The 16,749-nt window shown below is 28.2% G+C and overlaps 1 protein-coding gene across 1 annotated transcript; it reads left to right on the top strand.

The window, feature by feature from the left end:
- Positions 1-347: 347 nt before the first annotated feature.
- On the top strand, positions 348-2,537 carry LOC112690793 (zinc finger BED domain-containing protein 1-like). Its single transcript, XM_025564887.1, has 3 exons — positions 348-379; positions 487-742; positions 1,775-2,537. Exons 2-3 carry the CDS (start codon positions 516-518, stop codon positions 2,535-2,537), a joined length of 990 nt encoding a protein of 329 aa, XP_025420672.1. The 5' UTR covers positions 348-379; positions 487-515.
- Positions 2,538-16,749: the final 14,212 nt, after the last annotated feature.

Genomic DNA, 16,749 nt, shown 5'->3' with positions numbered 1-16,749 from the left:
TTGCTGCCGCCGAAGGTTATCTATTTTTAAATAAAAAAAAACAAATAATATTAAATAAAAATAAAACAATAATTATAAGTGTTGCATGTTTGCGCGGGTCTACCAAATTATACAATGACATTTTATATTTATAATCTAAATAAACTGATAATGATTATGGTTAATTATTAGATGCTATTTATATTTTATTATTCATTCGTAATATTCGTAATATTTCTTATTGAATTATTCTTGTTTACCCTGAGTACGGACGTCGGACGGTAAACACTAATTCGTAACTAGTTCGTCTTCATTCTCCATCAGCATTCAGCACATGTGGATTTTAATAATTATACTAAATAATATATTATACAGATTACAGAAATACAAAACAACGAAAGTAAGTACTTACTACCTACTAGTTATAGTAGTTACTAGTGGCTAACTATATCTTATATATACATTGAGGAATTCATATAATTAAATATTTATTATTTATTTCATTAGTACTAAGTACCAACTACCAAGTATTCAATATGAGTGAGGTATGGCAAGTATTTAGTAAAGACGATGTTGGTCTTAAAGTGAAATGCTCAATATGTAAAAAGAAATATGCAAATCCAGGATCAAGTACAACGAACATGTGGAACCATTTAAAATTTAAACACAAGCCAAAATTTATTGAACTTGATCGAATTCGAATTGGATTATCAGGAAGTGCATTTAATCAAGACGTTTCCAATGTTTCCATAGACGAAGATGAGTAAGTAAACACTTATAAGCTCTAATGTAGATCATGATTCAATATAGTAAAATATTAGTTCAATATAAATTTGATTTAAAATACACACAAATTGTAATTATTTTTCACGAGTTTACGATTGCTAAGAATTTTGAATTTTACCGAAAATAGTAAAATATTAAGTCAAATTAAATGTTTATGAGCATTTGAATTACAATATTAGATATACACTCAATTTCTGTTGTACCGATATTCTTATTTTGTTGTTATATAAAAACTAATAATTGTAGAAACTTAAAATTTACACCAAATATTTTATTCGATGGGTCAAAAAAATTAATACAAGGTTCCTCATAAGTTAATCTAATAGCAGATAGAAAATATTAAAAATACATAGGCACGATTCATAAAAACTTTTCTTTTTAAATCTAAGGTTTGAAAATGTAACACAAGATTTCTCACTCATAAGTTTGCCTAATTTTATCAATGAAAAAATGTTTATAAACAACTCAAAATAAATTGTTATGAGCATTTTAAGTTTACATTTTTACAAGATTGGATATTCACTCGATTTCTCATGTAGCAATTTTCTTATTTTTTAATTTTTTTTAAATATTTAGCTACCTATATAAAATAATAATTTAAAATAAGGTATGCTAAATACCATAATACACTACTAGTTACCTACTTAAAAAGTTAGAAATCGATTGAGTTCCTGCCTCCGGGGGTTGTCCTTATGGCTTATGGGCGATGCCGCGATGGTGACAACATAAATAACTAAATTTACCTAATATACCAAATATACTAAATATTTAATGGGTGGTGAAACTCTTCTACGCTCCACGGGTCCTATTAAAGAACTTGGTATTTTATTTGATCCAAAATTAAAATTCGATTGTCATATTCAAATGGTTATTAATAAAACGCATCAAATACTGGGTTTTATTAATCGTAATTGTGCGGACTTTACTGATAAATTTGCTTTAAAATCGATTAACTGCTCGTTAATCCGATCTAAATATACATTTACCTATTTCATTATATTTTTATTAGGTCTGAGATTGAGGAATCAAATTCATTAATATCACAACCTTCTACTTCAAATTATGAACCAGATTTAGGTCAATCAGATTCAACTGATTCATGTATTTATCCGTCTCCTATTACTGACCCCTCATCAATAGCCATTGTTCACAAAACAAATTCAACTCTAACTAAACAAATGAAAATGACGCAATTCACTCTGAATAAAAGTGCAAAAATCAAAATTGATAATGCACTTGCCTATTTCATTGCAACAAATATGATGCCGTATAGTTTAGTGGAAAAGGATGGATTCAAACTATTTGTAAATGCGTTAAATCCTAGCTACAAGCTACCAGGTCAAAAAACTCATACAGAATCCCGAATTCCGTCTATGTATAGTGAAACACGTAACATTATAGGGAACATAATTAGGAGCGCCGATGTTTTTACTTTTACCACAGACTGCTGGACTTCAAGTTCAAACCAACCGTTTATTGGTCTCACGTGCCATTTTATCAACGATAATTTCAAATTAACTTCAGCCTGTTTGGGTTGCATTGAACTGTCGGAAGACCACACTGGGGAGAATATAGCCGATGTAGTTCAAATGTTGTTTTTAGATTATGAGATACCGGATAGGAAAATATGTTCGATAGTGACTGATTATGGATCTAATATGTTAAAGGCTGTACGCAATTTAAATATACCACATGTAGCTTGTTTTGGCCATGCTCTTAACACGACAGTTTCACGCATCCTTAATATGGACGAGATAAAAGATATAAAATAGATAATATTTTTATACATTGAGCGTACAGTAAATTGGACAAATATATATCAGAAATAAAGTGTTTAATAATAAACACTTATATATATATATATGTAAATAAAGTGCGTATTTATTTACTGATATATACTTGTCCAAAAAAGTATAAAAATCGAAACTTTGCAATAATCTTCTGGTGCATGTGATAATAAAAAATTCGCCCGTAATTTCGAACAGAAACAATATTTTTGAAATTCATCATTATGTAATTCAATAAAATAATGTTTAGTAAAGGATTCTTTAATTTTCGAATTTCAAAAATATTTTTACATTTTGAACTTCAAACGTTGAATATGATTCGTTATTCTTAAACCTCTATATAAATGAAGAATTTGTATTTATATACAATGCTCGATTTAGCAAAATTAAAGAAGGGGGACTCTATTTACTTAAAAAAAAAAAGAACGTCCCCAAAACTGGCTGAGCGTTATGATTATATCGTAATAATAGTAGGGGACATTAAAATTTCTGAAAATTAGTTGAGGTACTCCGTCCCCCCTGCGTTCCCCTTTCAAGTCGAGCACTGTCTATATATTTATATTTGTTCAAATATAAGAGTTAAATAAATAAATAATCTGATTTACTGTACGCTCAATGTATAAAAATATTATCTATATATTCTATGAACTATACTATAATCAAATATTATAATATTATTAATATTATTAAGTCAAAATTTTAGATTGTACAGTGTATAATATTATTACTTAACTAACAATATTATAACTTTATGGAAACATATTGTTATTATTATAGTTTCAAGTTTGTTATATATTGGTCAATTAAACTGTATTATTATACAATATTATAAAAATATAATAATTTTATTTAAACACAATATCTATATTATTTAGAATATAATATGCACAATCGGTTTAATAGAATATTTTCAATATCGATTTAACAATGTCGAGGTTTTCCCAATCTTTCTGCACTACGTTTAAGTATCTTTGATTTAATCTTTTTTTTTCAATATACGCGTGATCATTGCTGGAGTTACACTCAAGTTTATATTTAAAACAAAGTTTAATTTACCATTTTCTAGTCGATTAATAGTACAATTTTCTGTAATTTTCTGTATGTTTGGACATAAAAAATTGACAAAGTAGACACACTACAGTACCTATAAAATACTAACTATTAATAGAATTCTATAGCTGTATAAGATAATTGAAACAAATTTATAGCTACAAAACTGTAATTTTCATGGTCGAAAACAAGCTAATGATGAGAACTTCAAATTTCATTTGTACCAAGCAATAATAAATTGTTATTGCCTATTTTTTAACAAAATATAAATATCATAGTATAACAATTTAGTCTCTCCTCCTAGACTTCACATTTAAATGTTGTTATAACCGAAATTTTATTCAAATCCACTTTAAATCATTAAAGATAATTATTATAACTAATTTCAACTGTATGTACTTATGAGTATGATTTTAGTTTTTCTCCTTTTAGGTCACAATATTCAAGAACTATATGTACGTAAATATTACAAGCATATTATGATAATTACATTGCAAACAATTTGAAATAGTATTCAAATTAATTTGGCCTGCGAAATCTGCAATGAACCAACGATTATGAAAAGTGCTACTTAGTAGGAGTTGCCGAAAAAAAAAAAATAAACCGTTTTCTATTTTTCATATTTAACGGTATATCTTGAAAAACTTGGAGACTATTTAAAGTAATATAATCTCATGTCCTTTTTCGTTAGCACAAGATGTGAACGACCCGAACCGAAATAAAACGAAAAAAATTCGTTTGTACGAAATCTTAATAGAAAAATATACATTTATATTTCATTGGAGAAAACTTCCATTCACAAACATACATACACACACATACGCCACATAAGTGTACACGTGTATTATGTATATAGGCGCAAATAAACTTGAAATATGGAATTCAATATCTCCATATTAAATGTCGAGGTCAAAGCTCGTACGTACGTATATATGCATAGGAGTTTTCGAAGAATATCTTATTTTATATACAAAAATGAGTTTTATAGTTAAAGTTTCTAAAAATAAATCGACCGATGAGTGTAATGCGATTACCGGAATCTTGTGCATACGCCCGCAAACGTGACCCACGCATGTAGAAAGAGTTATCCGAATCTACCGGAGGTGTTATCCAAGGTATAGTATAAGTGTAGACTATACGAATATATTTCTCACAATAGAGCTGTGGAATAAAGTTATAAATGTACAATATTTTAAAACGTTTCGTAATGGGTCAAGGGTTTGTAACCCCCCCCCCCCTCCGAAATTTTCTCCGATGTCTAGGTCAAAATTTACAAATTTTACTAGTTTGAAATATAAAGAGCTAGTATTGAATACTTACTATCATTGATTATAGAATAGTTTATTTCAGGGGTCGGTAACCATTTGAACCATGCGGGCCATATTTTTTTTTCAAATGTTTATCAAGGGCCACATTAAAAAAATTTTTTTACATATGATATATACTAATAACTGTATTTCTATTATATTTGATTATTTTACATAGAAATACGAATGTTACTGGAAAAAATTGCTTTTAAGAAAAAATTTAATTTTTGACAAATTAAACATATATTGGCTTACCTTTGTTTTCGACGAAGTATAAATCAACCCAAGAATTAATAAAAAAACGATGTTTATCACAAATTTTTCTTTTTTTAGTCGTCATAATGTTTGGATTTATTTGTAAAATTAAACTATTACAAACGCAAATAGTCACACGTACGGGCGTAATCACGGTGTAATACTAATTGCTACAAACCCAAAGTAACTATGACCATAGATTAAATACATTAGATACTTATGTACTAAATACATAGATTAAATATATTTAAAATTCTAATTTTTAAATATATATAAGTATATTTAATTTATCCTATGACTGAATAGTGCAGCCATCATTATCTTCGACTCTGATTAGATAATAATAACAATTTTACTCGTATTTATAAAGAAAAAAGAATTAAATAGTATTGAAAATTGTATGAAAAATTTATTGATCAAAAATAAAACACAAAAATTAACCACCTTTGTGCGGGCCATAAAAAATTGCTTCATGGGCCACATGCGGCCCACGGGCCGCAAGTTGCCAACCTTTGGTCTATTCTATTATCAATGCTATTATTTAAGTCAAAATATATAAAGGATTTGCATAATTTTGTTAATTGTAAAATATGATATATTTTTACCTTGACCCCCCCCCCCACGGAAAAAAAAATCCCCTGTGCGTCACTGCTTGTGGCGAAGTTTACATGCGCCCATTCCATATAATTAACGATCATATAGCAAAAATTAAATTCTGAGATTCTATTTTATAAATATTCGTCACTTGACAATTTGAGATAAGACAATAGTACATGTATTAATAGATTGAAAATTAGAAATTCCAAATACGGATATCGAACGCACATTTGATCAATACAACTACAGAAAGGGGCCAAAAAATGTTGGCCACCTTATAGAAATATGTCTGGTTACATGCCTGATTACAATGAATTCAAAATTAACGAAAGTATTTAAAAAAATATTTCTAATTATTATGGCACTCAATATGCATTTATGCATTTATAGTATTTCTGCTTACCTTTTATGTAATATCTATCTAAACATTAAAAAAAAAATTAACTTTTCATTATTTCAGCCTTAATTATAATTTCAATTTTTTTTTAGATAATCAATATAATTTGTTGGCTCAAAATTTGGCGAAATCAACACCTTTCACATATGGGTTAATGTTATACTGCATTGATGTTCTGAAATTTGATTATGTAAAAATAACGACTTGGATTACATTACTGTTTCAGTAGTTACCCGACGTTACGATGATCAAGCAAAACAAAATGACGTCACGCTCCACGTTATACCTAAATATTTCTGCTCATTTTATTTACCAACGAAAACCGATATTTTGGCATCTTAAATAATCAAAAACTGGTACTCCAAAATGAAAATATTATATGCAATAATAAAACCACATCCACATAGACTATGTGTTTATATAATCTATATAAGTCTAAACAAATAATGTCATTTGAAACCAAAACCACTTTGCTGAAAAAAATTAAAATCCGAATACATCTTCAAAACTTGGGTTGTTTATAATGTTAGTAGACATCAGTCATATAATCTCATTGAAGTCAAAGTAATACAATTCCAACAGATAATCAAAGATCAAATCAAATCAAATAATAATTGTATGGATTTTATATTCATTTTTATTATTTTATACAAGCATACTTTGTTTGAATAAGAAGTACAGAAAAAAAAATTAACAAAAACAATAAAAATCTGAAATCAGATCAAGAAACATAGAAACAATTTTTGACGTTTAATTAAATTAGTTATTTAATGTTTCTGATTCACCAAAAACGAAAGAATCTAATTATAATGTGGGATTTAAATAATAAAAATCACTCACAATTTAATTTAATTAAAATAGACATTATATTATATAAATATGTATGTACAAATATCGATACGCGTTACAATTGCGGAGGAATTGCCGAATATATCGCAGAGTGTAATTCACGGTGTGTCGCGGATTGTACTCACGGACTGATTGAATGAGCGTCTGATCACCCGGTATATATATATATATATCGGCGTCGATTGTCTAGAACATTCTCGAAATTACCTTAACGAGATAATCATCGCATATTCTAGAACATGGGATTTCCCCTTATCCACTGACAATATTGTAAACAACTTGGACGATTCGCGGTGCGTTGTTTACGTCACCACAATAAATACGATGAAAAAGTATTGAAAATTAAAATCATATTTTATCGAAAAACAGATGAACTCGTTTGAAATCCAAACAAAACAAATCATCGTCATACAATATTTATAATATTCACGTGTACTATCGTAATTTATTGTAGATAGTTGTGTTGGTATACATGTAATTTCATAGATTCATCTTGTATAAAAAGAAAAAAAAAATCGATAAAAAAATTTCATGGTAAAAAAATGAAGAAAAAAAACCCTAGTTTATTTGTGCTTTTATAAATAATTAGCTTAATCCTACTTAAACTTCTTTTTGCGTTTTATTCCATATTATGGACACGATGTATTTCTAACGCGAGACAATCAAATGTGCGATAAATGAAACAATATAGGTGATCTATTGAATCATTAAATATCATGAATTTTTTTTCAATATTAACTAAATACCAATTGTGCACATCATCTACAAAGATAGTAGGTATGTACTAGGTACATGATTATTATGTTTTAAATAACATTCAATAATACAACCACGATGAGTATAATAATAAAACAATGATAATTATAAGTGCTTATGAAGTATTGATGGTAATAATTTCCCATGACGAAGTAATACTAAATTATAAAGCTCGTGAACACCATATTGTATCACTGATACCACCGCCGCCACACACTTTAAATAATTAAATTAGTAAAATTTTCGAGGGAATATTATTCGCGATTCATATACATACATAACATATACTAAACATGTTCAGTGTTATTAAATAAATAACTCAGTGAAACGACGTTATGAATATTCTAATAAATCCCGGACCCCGAGCTAGATATAGATATTGTTGAATATCGCTTTTGTCTTTGAATAAATATCCCCGGCGGCGGTTATCTCAGCTGTACCAAGCTTTAAATATGATAATAACAGTAATAATGATAAATAATTGTATGGTTACGATGACGGTTGTATTGTTTTTGAGGGATTAATAGTATGTCGGGCAACGCGACGTGAATCTCGTTGAAATTGAGTACGAATATTATTGCGATACTATACTATAATAATATGGTATTTTTTACGTTAAACAAATGTTTTATCCACGACCTGCAGTTTATGGGGTTATGAATAAAAAATAGGAAAATAAATAATAAACTATATTACACCATATTACAATCAGTGCTCGATTTAGCAAAATTAAAGAAGGGGGACTCTGTTTACTTTAAAAAAAAAAGCATCTCCTTCACTTGTTAAGCGTTATAATTATAATGTAATAATAGTAGGGAAACACTAAATTTTCTGAAAATAAATTGAGGTACTGCGTCCCCCTTTAAGTCAAACTCTGATTACAATGTATAATTTATATACTTGAGGATTTGTTTTCTATCTTTGTAATTATTTTCAAAATCTTTTGATTTCTGAAATTACTGAAGCAAAAACACTGTCACCTCGATATTCTAAAGCGTAGAAAATGTTTACGCGTGAGCGCCCATAGACGCGTGTAGATATTCAAACGAGACTGGTGACTGCAATACAAAAGTAAAAAACGTCATTCTTTTTTTGTTTTCCCGTCAATAATAATTGAAACTTGAAACTGAAACGTTTTAATGTCTCGAATGTTAGTTGCTATATTTCAAAATTAATCAAAGTTCCAGTTCCTGATATAAAAAAAACTAAATTTCTAAATAATTTCTAATGCGAAATAGTTAATAGGAACCTGGGAAACTATGTTGTGCTTAGGAAACGTGCTTCAGTGCATTTTTTTAACTAGTTAACTAGGCGATACCAGTGATTATACTCTGTCGACAATATTTTGAAAGATTGGGCGAAATAATGTGAAAAAAACGTGTAATACTATAATCGTACCATGATATTACATTGACTATTTTGAGAAAAACATTTTTTGTCGCCCAGTGAAAATTCCTTATAAAATGCACTGACGTGCTTTGTTTCAAACATTTTTAGCTGATGGTAAATGTGTAATAACTTTCATATCGAATACAATTATCGCGTGACTTCGTGTAGCGAATTCTAGTTGACTCGTATTTATATGTTCGAAAGCCAAACACACTGAATAGGGTGTTCCGATTTTTAATGAGTCATGCGCATGACAATCATGACGTCATAATATGTTTTAATTTTAATGTATTTATTTTTTTCCCCTTTAAAAAATATTGTTTTGTAAGAATAAAATTATAACATCTATGTAATGAAATACAATACCATATGATCTACATGAAAACTAATATTTTTATTATTTATACTGATATGTATTTAAATGTCTTCTAGCTGCTCCACTTGAAACAAGGAGCCTGTACAGATGTAGTAACCATGATTTCTTTGTTTTTAATTTATTTTCTTTATTATTCTTCACCACTATTTTTATAGTGTGTGATTCAGTAATGTTTTCATACGTATCATACATATAATATTATTAATAAAATTATTAATAAATTCGTACCAATAAATATAAAGATGATACAATGAGTTCACTTAAAGTGCTCGTTAATACATAACCATATTTTTTATGTTTTAAAATGTACTGCAAAAAATGTTTTATTCAAATGTATTATTGTAAAAGCTTAATTATACAAATAAATAAATAATTAAATTAAAATTATAAACAAAAAGTAAATATAATATATTATTATAATACAAAACAAACAAATAAATACATTAAATTATATTTTATTCAAGCTGTAATTTTCATAAGTATCGTAAATTAAAAATGTATATTAGAATGTAAAATAAAATTATGTTATTTTGCTTCCTCCCCTTCCCAACAGATCCGGTTAGGTTATTCAGCCTTGATACTATATATCATATAGAATTATCATATTACGGTTTTGATGAACTATAATATCGTTGTTATATATTGTAAAATATTTACCGTACACATATAGATATTCGTAGATTTGTACGCAGAAGCGATATCAAAGCTAAACGTTCAAAACATTAATTACAAACAGGCAATGAAAAAAATAAAAGTACAGGCAGGAAAAAATTTCGAAAACGAATGTCATCAATGAACGATGTAAGTCCGATGTAGTTCAGTCAAACTATCTCAATATTGAAATTTTAAATCTGAACATTATTTTAATTGTTTTAATTTTAAGTATTATTTTAATATAATGGGATATTGTTCCCTCCTCACCTTATGAGGTTGGTGTTGATCATCACTTTGAAAAAATAGCTCCGAAATTTGGAATTTTCTTTTAGTTTTTGGTTAATAATTTAAAACCTATGAGTCTTATCGAAAGATATGATTTTGTCTGAAATATTATCCAAAAATATTATTTAAAATGTTGTTTAGAATTATGTTCTTGATTAATGAATTCTGTCCAGTTATTAAGTTATGAAGTTCAAAATAGTCGTTTATCGATGATATAAAAAAAAAAAGAATATGAATTTTAATATTTTTCGAGTATAGATAGTTAATCAACTTTTTATCTTAATGCTAGCGGGAAAACAACATTTTGAATTTTTTTGATAGGTGTGTAAACATAAATATTTTTCGGTGTTCCAACTCTAGAGCAAGCAACATATATTGTCCGAGTAAAAAAACAGGAATTTTGTAAATTCAAACTAGCAACACTTAGCGATTGGCCTTGAGCCTTATTAATAATTATAGCCAAGGTACGAAACTTTATTCGCTAAAAAGTACTCAAATATGCGCTTATGTTTGCGTTAAAAACATCATTATGTGTGATATAATATGCAGTAAGAATTTAGAAAATATGCAAAAACATGCAATTTGTTGAATAAAATTAAAATAAAAAAATAAATAAACCCTGCACTCTTGTGTATTGTTGTGCCTTCCTGTCATACAAGTGTAAAGCTTAAGTTTATTAATCCTAATTCTATAGCTTAATTTTACCTTCATCAAACGTTTAATCTTCTATAGTATAAATGCACAAATACTGATAACTAACGCTTTACAATAAAAATGTTTTGATAAATTTTGATAAAAATTAATTTAAGCCGATTAGCAATCACTATTTCGATTTCTCAGTACAATAAAGATTATTCCATTATCATTAAGTACATTGGGAGCAATTCTAAACGAACCATTGATAAATTACCTAATTATTTTTTTCTAACGATATAAAATTTAGAATTTTGTTTGTCATATACCTAATATTTTTTGTTGGGCTATAAATTTGAAAAAAAAATTGTTTTGTTAAATATTTAAAATATGCATAAAACTTAAAATATGTGAATTCCTACAAAAATAACGAAATTTGCAAAATTATACAAGAAACATTTTTACATTTGGAATCTGGATTCTATGGATTGAATTTTGAACCAAAATTTCAATATGCACCATCTTAACAAAAACGCAAATGGCTAAAGTTCCGAGCCTTGATTATAGCGAAAGCCAATTATACTAGAAAATGTAATCGCTTGAAATCAAATGGTGAATCCTGTTGAAATCATTGAATTCGTGATATCATCACATCTTCTCTTTTACATTTGCTACTGATGGTTATGGCTTCAATTAAATTCGGTGATAGTTTTTTAACAACAAGCGTTGTTCCGTTGCTAAATTTCAAAAGTCTAAATAGTGAATTTGCATCAATGGTGAACCAACTTTTAAAGTTAAGATATATGATGGTATTTCAGATGATTCCAGAGGATTAAGAAATTCTACAAGAGTTGACAGATTGTTCTTCATCTATATGTCAATTGAATTGTACTCGACAATTTTCAATTATTAGCTTCAATTAAATTTGATAGTTTATTTTGCTGACATATTATTTGTTACTTAAATATTTATTTATTTATAATTTGTTGATGTCATTTGAAAATTTAAATATTTAAAAATAGAAATTTTCAACATTTCAAAAATTTTTGAATGGGAAAAGCCGAAAATTGAACGAATTTACAAAATTGAAAATAAAAAAACGAATAGTGGTATATCTTCGCATTTTTACCTTTCTAATGAAACTGATTTGGGGCACATCAGTTAATTAGTTTTAAAATTTTCGGATCCCAAACGGCTCCCGTCTATTGTTTGCTTGAAACGGCTCCCATCAAAAAGGGGAATAGTAAGTTCCTACTCTCGTAGTAGCAGGTAAACAATTACATATGTTAGTTCCTACACAGACGTATGTTGGTTCCTACATGGTAAGAGCCAGGTACGTATGTTAGTTCCTACACGGCGGAAAAAATTAAATTTGTATATACGAATATTTAAAAATTTAAAAAAAAAAAAACAATGCATAGAAATGCCACAGCGCCAACAGGCGTATCGTAAAGGTGTGTCCACACTTGTGTAACATGCAACTGCAACACGCAACTTGCAACGCGTTTTTATAACATACTCTTGTAACAATACAGTGAAGTTGTAACACATTTGTGTTACACGAACATGCAGTAGCGGATTAGGAGGCAGGCTAAAAGGCTTATAGCCTAGGGTGGCTTTTTTTTTATAGAATTAAGTGTTATTATTGACTTATTAAGTATATTTATTTTAATATAATTTTTTTTATATTTTTCATATAAACATGAATAAAAATAATTTTAAAAAGTTATAATAATATATTAATATGTACATTGTATGATGCGTACCTATAGGCTATAGTAAGAATATTACAATTATTATTATAATTTGTAATAAAATAATTACAGTTATTTACTAGTTATTATTAATAACTTATTAGTACCTATGTACTTATTGAGAACATCTGAATACAGGTGTTTTCATATCTGGCTATTTATATTTCCGTTATGTAACTGTATAAGCATTGTTTATTTGTACTGGTAATCTGGTATCTGAAGTAAAATAATAGACATGAAATATTTTATTTTTAGAAGTTTTCTATTTTAAAGATTTTATATTTTATATATTTTTTTTTTTGATAAAAAAATTGAATAAAATTTAAAGAGAAGGGTTTAGATCAAATATTGTTGGTTCCTTAGTAGAGTTATATGGGGGAGGGGGCAGACTGATTAAGCCTAGGGGTGCCAAATCGCTAAATTCGCCATTGCGAACATGTTGCGGCCAGTATGGACAGGTTTGCGAACCTATTACTAATAACTAACCTATTATTAATAATTTTTATTATTCCAACTGGCAGTTGACGTTTGACACAGAAACGAGCTTGTATTTATTGTTTATTAAAGGGTTTATAATAAGATAATCAAAGTCACTAGAAGATACTCTTAAAACATTTTGAAATTGACCATTTATTTATTGAGCTCTCAGGTCAGTCAATAATGTAGTTCCACCGAAATGCATCTGAGAGCGAATAGACGAGTTTGCCACCACTTAAGCTTCATTTGACTTTTCTTTAACGCTAGAGAAATAAAGATATATGCAGCTGCAGCTATACGAGTAGACATGTTGACTATACTCACAATTTCAAGTGACTAATTTTTTTTACATGGATTCATATTTATTTTATATGGAAACCAATAAATTATGACTTGCAACGTGTTGCAAATTAATGGTGCAACATGCGAATACAACAATGCAAACAAACATCGAACACTGTTACAGTAACATGTTACGCATGTTGCGTCTAATGTGGATGTACCTTTATGTTGGGTTATTTGTTATTGAAACTGAAACATTAAAATACTATATTAGAGTAAAGTATAGTATTTTAGTAGTTTTTTTTTTGTTGCCTTCGTAGGTGCTACATTTTTACTTTGTTTTTATTTTTTATTTATTATTTATATTTTTTTACTTAACTATGCTGTCCCCACGCTTCAGTACGTACTATGTTAATTTAAAAATGCTACCAACATTTGTAATAACTTTGTTTAAACATTAATATACGAACATCTGATAAGTTTCTCATAGAGAGACTCAAATGTTAAACCAACTTTTTTAAAATCTGGTAGAGATTTTGGGGCTTGCTCTTGCTCCGCCGAGGGTTAACTCAGTAGTGTACCTATTTCTAAACCTTAACTGAGCTGGTTCACTAGTGCCCGATTCCGGTTAGACTCTATTGTCCGCATCTTCACTTCGTTCCCTAACTGATTTAAAGCGATAACGAGTTCGTCTGATGCAGTTTCATTTTTGGCTCAAGTGAAAAACAAAAAAATAGGTCTACAAATTGGAGTCCAACCAACTTTACTTTCTAGAAGCAAAATAAGATTGATTTTAAGTTCAAAGAGAGTACAAGTAGGTTGACCTACTGAAGGTGTTGCATCAAACAAAAAAAGAAAAAGAATCCTAGCTGTTCACGCCGAAATCATATCATTATTATCATAGGCGTGCGCAGAAAATACTCGCAGGTGGTGCATTCCTATTTTACTATTTACCACTAATATTTTTGCCATCATCTAAAATGTTTTCCTATACAAAATATTAGAAATATTTGGCATTGTTTAACTTAAAATAATTTTTTTTTTATTAATTGTATAATCATTACCATTTACCTTAAAAAAAAATACAAAATAACCAAACATTTATTAATTATTTATTTACTTATAATATAATATTTATGAGGAATATACATTTTCACTTAATATCTATATGAAAATTAAAGTTCAAGACGACGTATGGCTGGAGTTAAAGATTTAAATTCTTCAATGATATCTTCAAAATTTAAATTTGTAGCCATTTCTTGCTCTACAAATATCATTAATAAACACTCAAGACGTTCTTGTGACATCTGACTCCTTCATTTATTTTTGACCAAACTTAATTTTGAATAGGCTCTTTCACAGCTACAACTTGTAACCGAAATTGTTACAAAGAGCGATAATGTTTTAAAAATGTTTGTTAAAAAATTGTTTCTATAGCAAACACCAGACCGTAAATAGTACGTGAAGTTGGCCCACCTTTTTTCACGGATTAACTTGAAACCTATACCAATATTTTGCGAGTTATTTGCGAGAATTTGCGAGTTCATTTTCAAAATTTGCTAGTAAGCCGTTTGCGAATTATAAAAGAAACAGAAGGGAGGGCTAACTTCACGTAGCCCCTCCAAGTCGCGCTAGAACTTCAAAACCGATACCAAACGATGCGTCTTTATTTGCGAGAATTTGTGAGTTCATTTTCAAAATTTGTGAGTTCACCTCTTACCCGCAAATTCCATTTTCCTACCGTGAAGTCAGCTCACTTAACACGCCCTAGAATTTTAATGGACCGTTTTCAAAGGAAACAAAGTAATAATCGGTTGTAGATAAGATCTTTTGTCACCACAGCTAGGGTTGCAAAAAAAATCAGTTTTTTTAAAAAAAAACATAAAATACGTTTTAATTGTTTAAAACAATGATTTTTATGTTTTAAACAGTTTTTAATTGTTATTTTATTCGTAGGTTTTAAACATTGTTTAAAACAATTTTTTTTTTTTAATTAAAACTAAGTTTATAAAAATATTTTCCCTAAATGAGATTATTACTCTCAGATTTTTAACCAGAGTACAGTACAGGTTAAAGGTGATTTTATATTGATACTGTGATTTTTGAATAATTCTAAAAAATTACCAAACCATTGTTTCTACCTGTTATTTTACTTTTTTTAATAAAATTTATAAAATAAAATAATAATATCCTTTATTTATATAAAGAATAAACTATCATACTATTTTAAATATGTTTGAACGGTCATTTTTACATTTTCCACTGTTATTATATTATAAATTTACCTACCTAAAAATTATGATTTACGACTTACGAGTATGTAAATTATGACTTATTAGTTGTAGACACGTCTTTCAATTATAATTATGGTCTATAGCAACACAATAAAACCTTCCAGAGGACTCATGGTTTTCCAATTAAATACACTTCATAATACAATGATTTGATATAATTTTAAATTTGTTATCCAAATAAAGAGCTATATTTAGTTTTATCTATTGAAAACTATTTTGATTTAATCGGTTGATTTTTAGCTGTTTATTTTTCGTCATTTTCGTCATTTTTCAACGTGTTGTTATGTCGTGGTTGTGCAACTGATGTAACTTTATTATTTTGATTTTATATTGCGTTGAAAATAAAATGGTAAATTTAAAGGTAAGATTCAATATTTATTTTTTAAATTATTGTTTATTTTATTCTTATTGATTAATAATTTTTTTACTCTCTACACAAAAATAATGTATACTAATTACTAAGCACAGTTAATCCCTCGTTATCCGTGTTTTTTTTATCCACAGTTGGGTCCATGATAACATATTATTAAAACGATTGCGATAACGTTTAACCGTTATTACACGTACACTGTAGAAATTTATTTTTGACAATAATTGTAGATAATTGTTGTTATATCGCTATAGGTGTAACACATATACATTACACATACTTATACTTATAGCAGATAAACCACAAAAGATTATCTACAAATGCACGATTAACAATCGTCAATTGCACAGTTATTCAGGGGATTTGATCCGGGTAGTTTTTAAGGGGTTGAATGTAGAAAATTTGTACGTCCATTACCCTGGCCCCCCCATCCAGAAATTGGTGATTTTTTCATGCTTATAATTAGTACGTA

This window comes from Sipha flava, unplaced genomic scaffold (genome assembly GCF_003268045.1).
Source record: "Sipha flava isolate LNK unplaced genomic scaffold, YSA_version1 114_pilon_pilon, whole genome shotgun sequence".
Taxonomy (NCBI): Eukaryota; Metazoa; Arthropoda; class Insecta; order Hemiptera; family Aphididae; genus Sipha; species Sipha flava.
The sequence above is the reverse complement of the archived record's forward strand: the minus strand, read 5'-3'. Positions and strand labels throughout refer to the sequence as shown.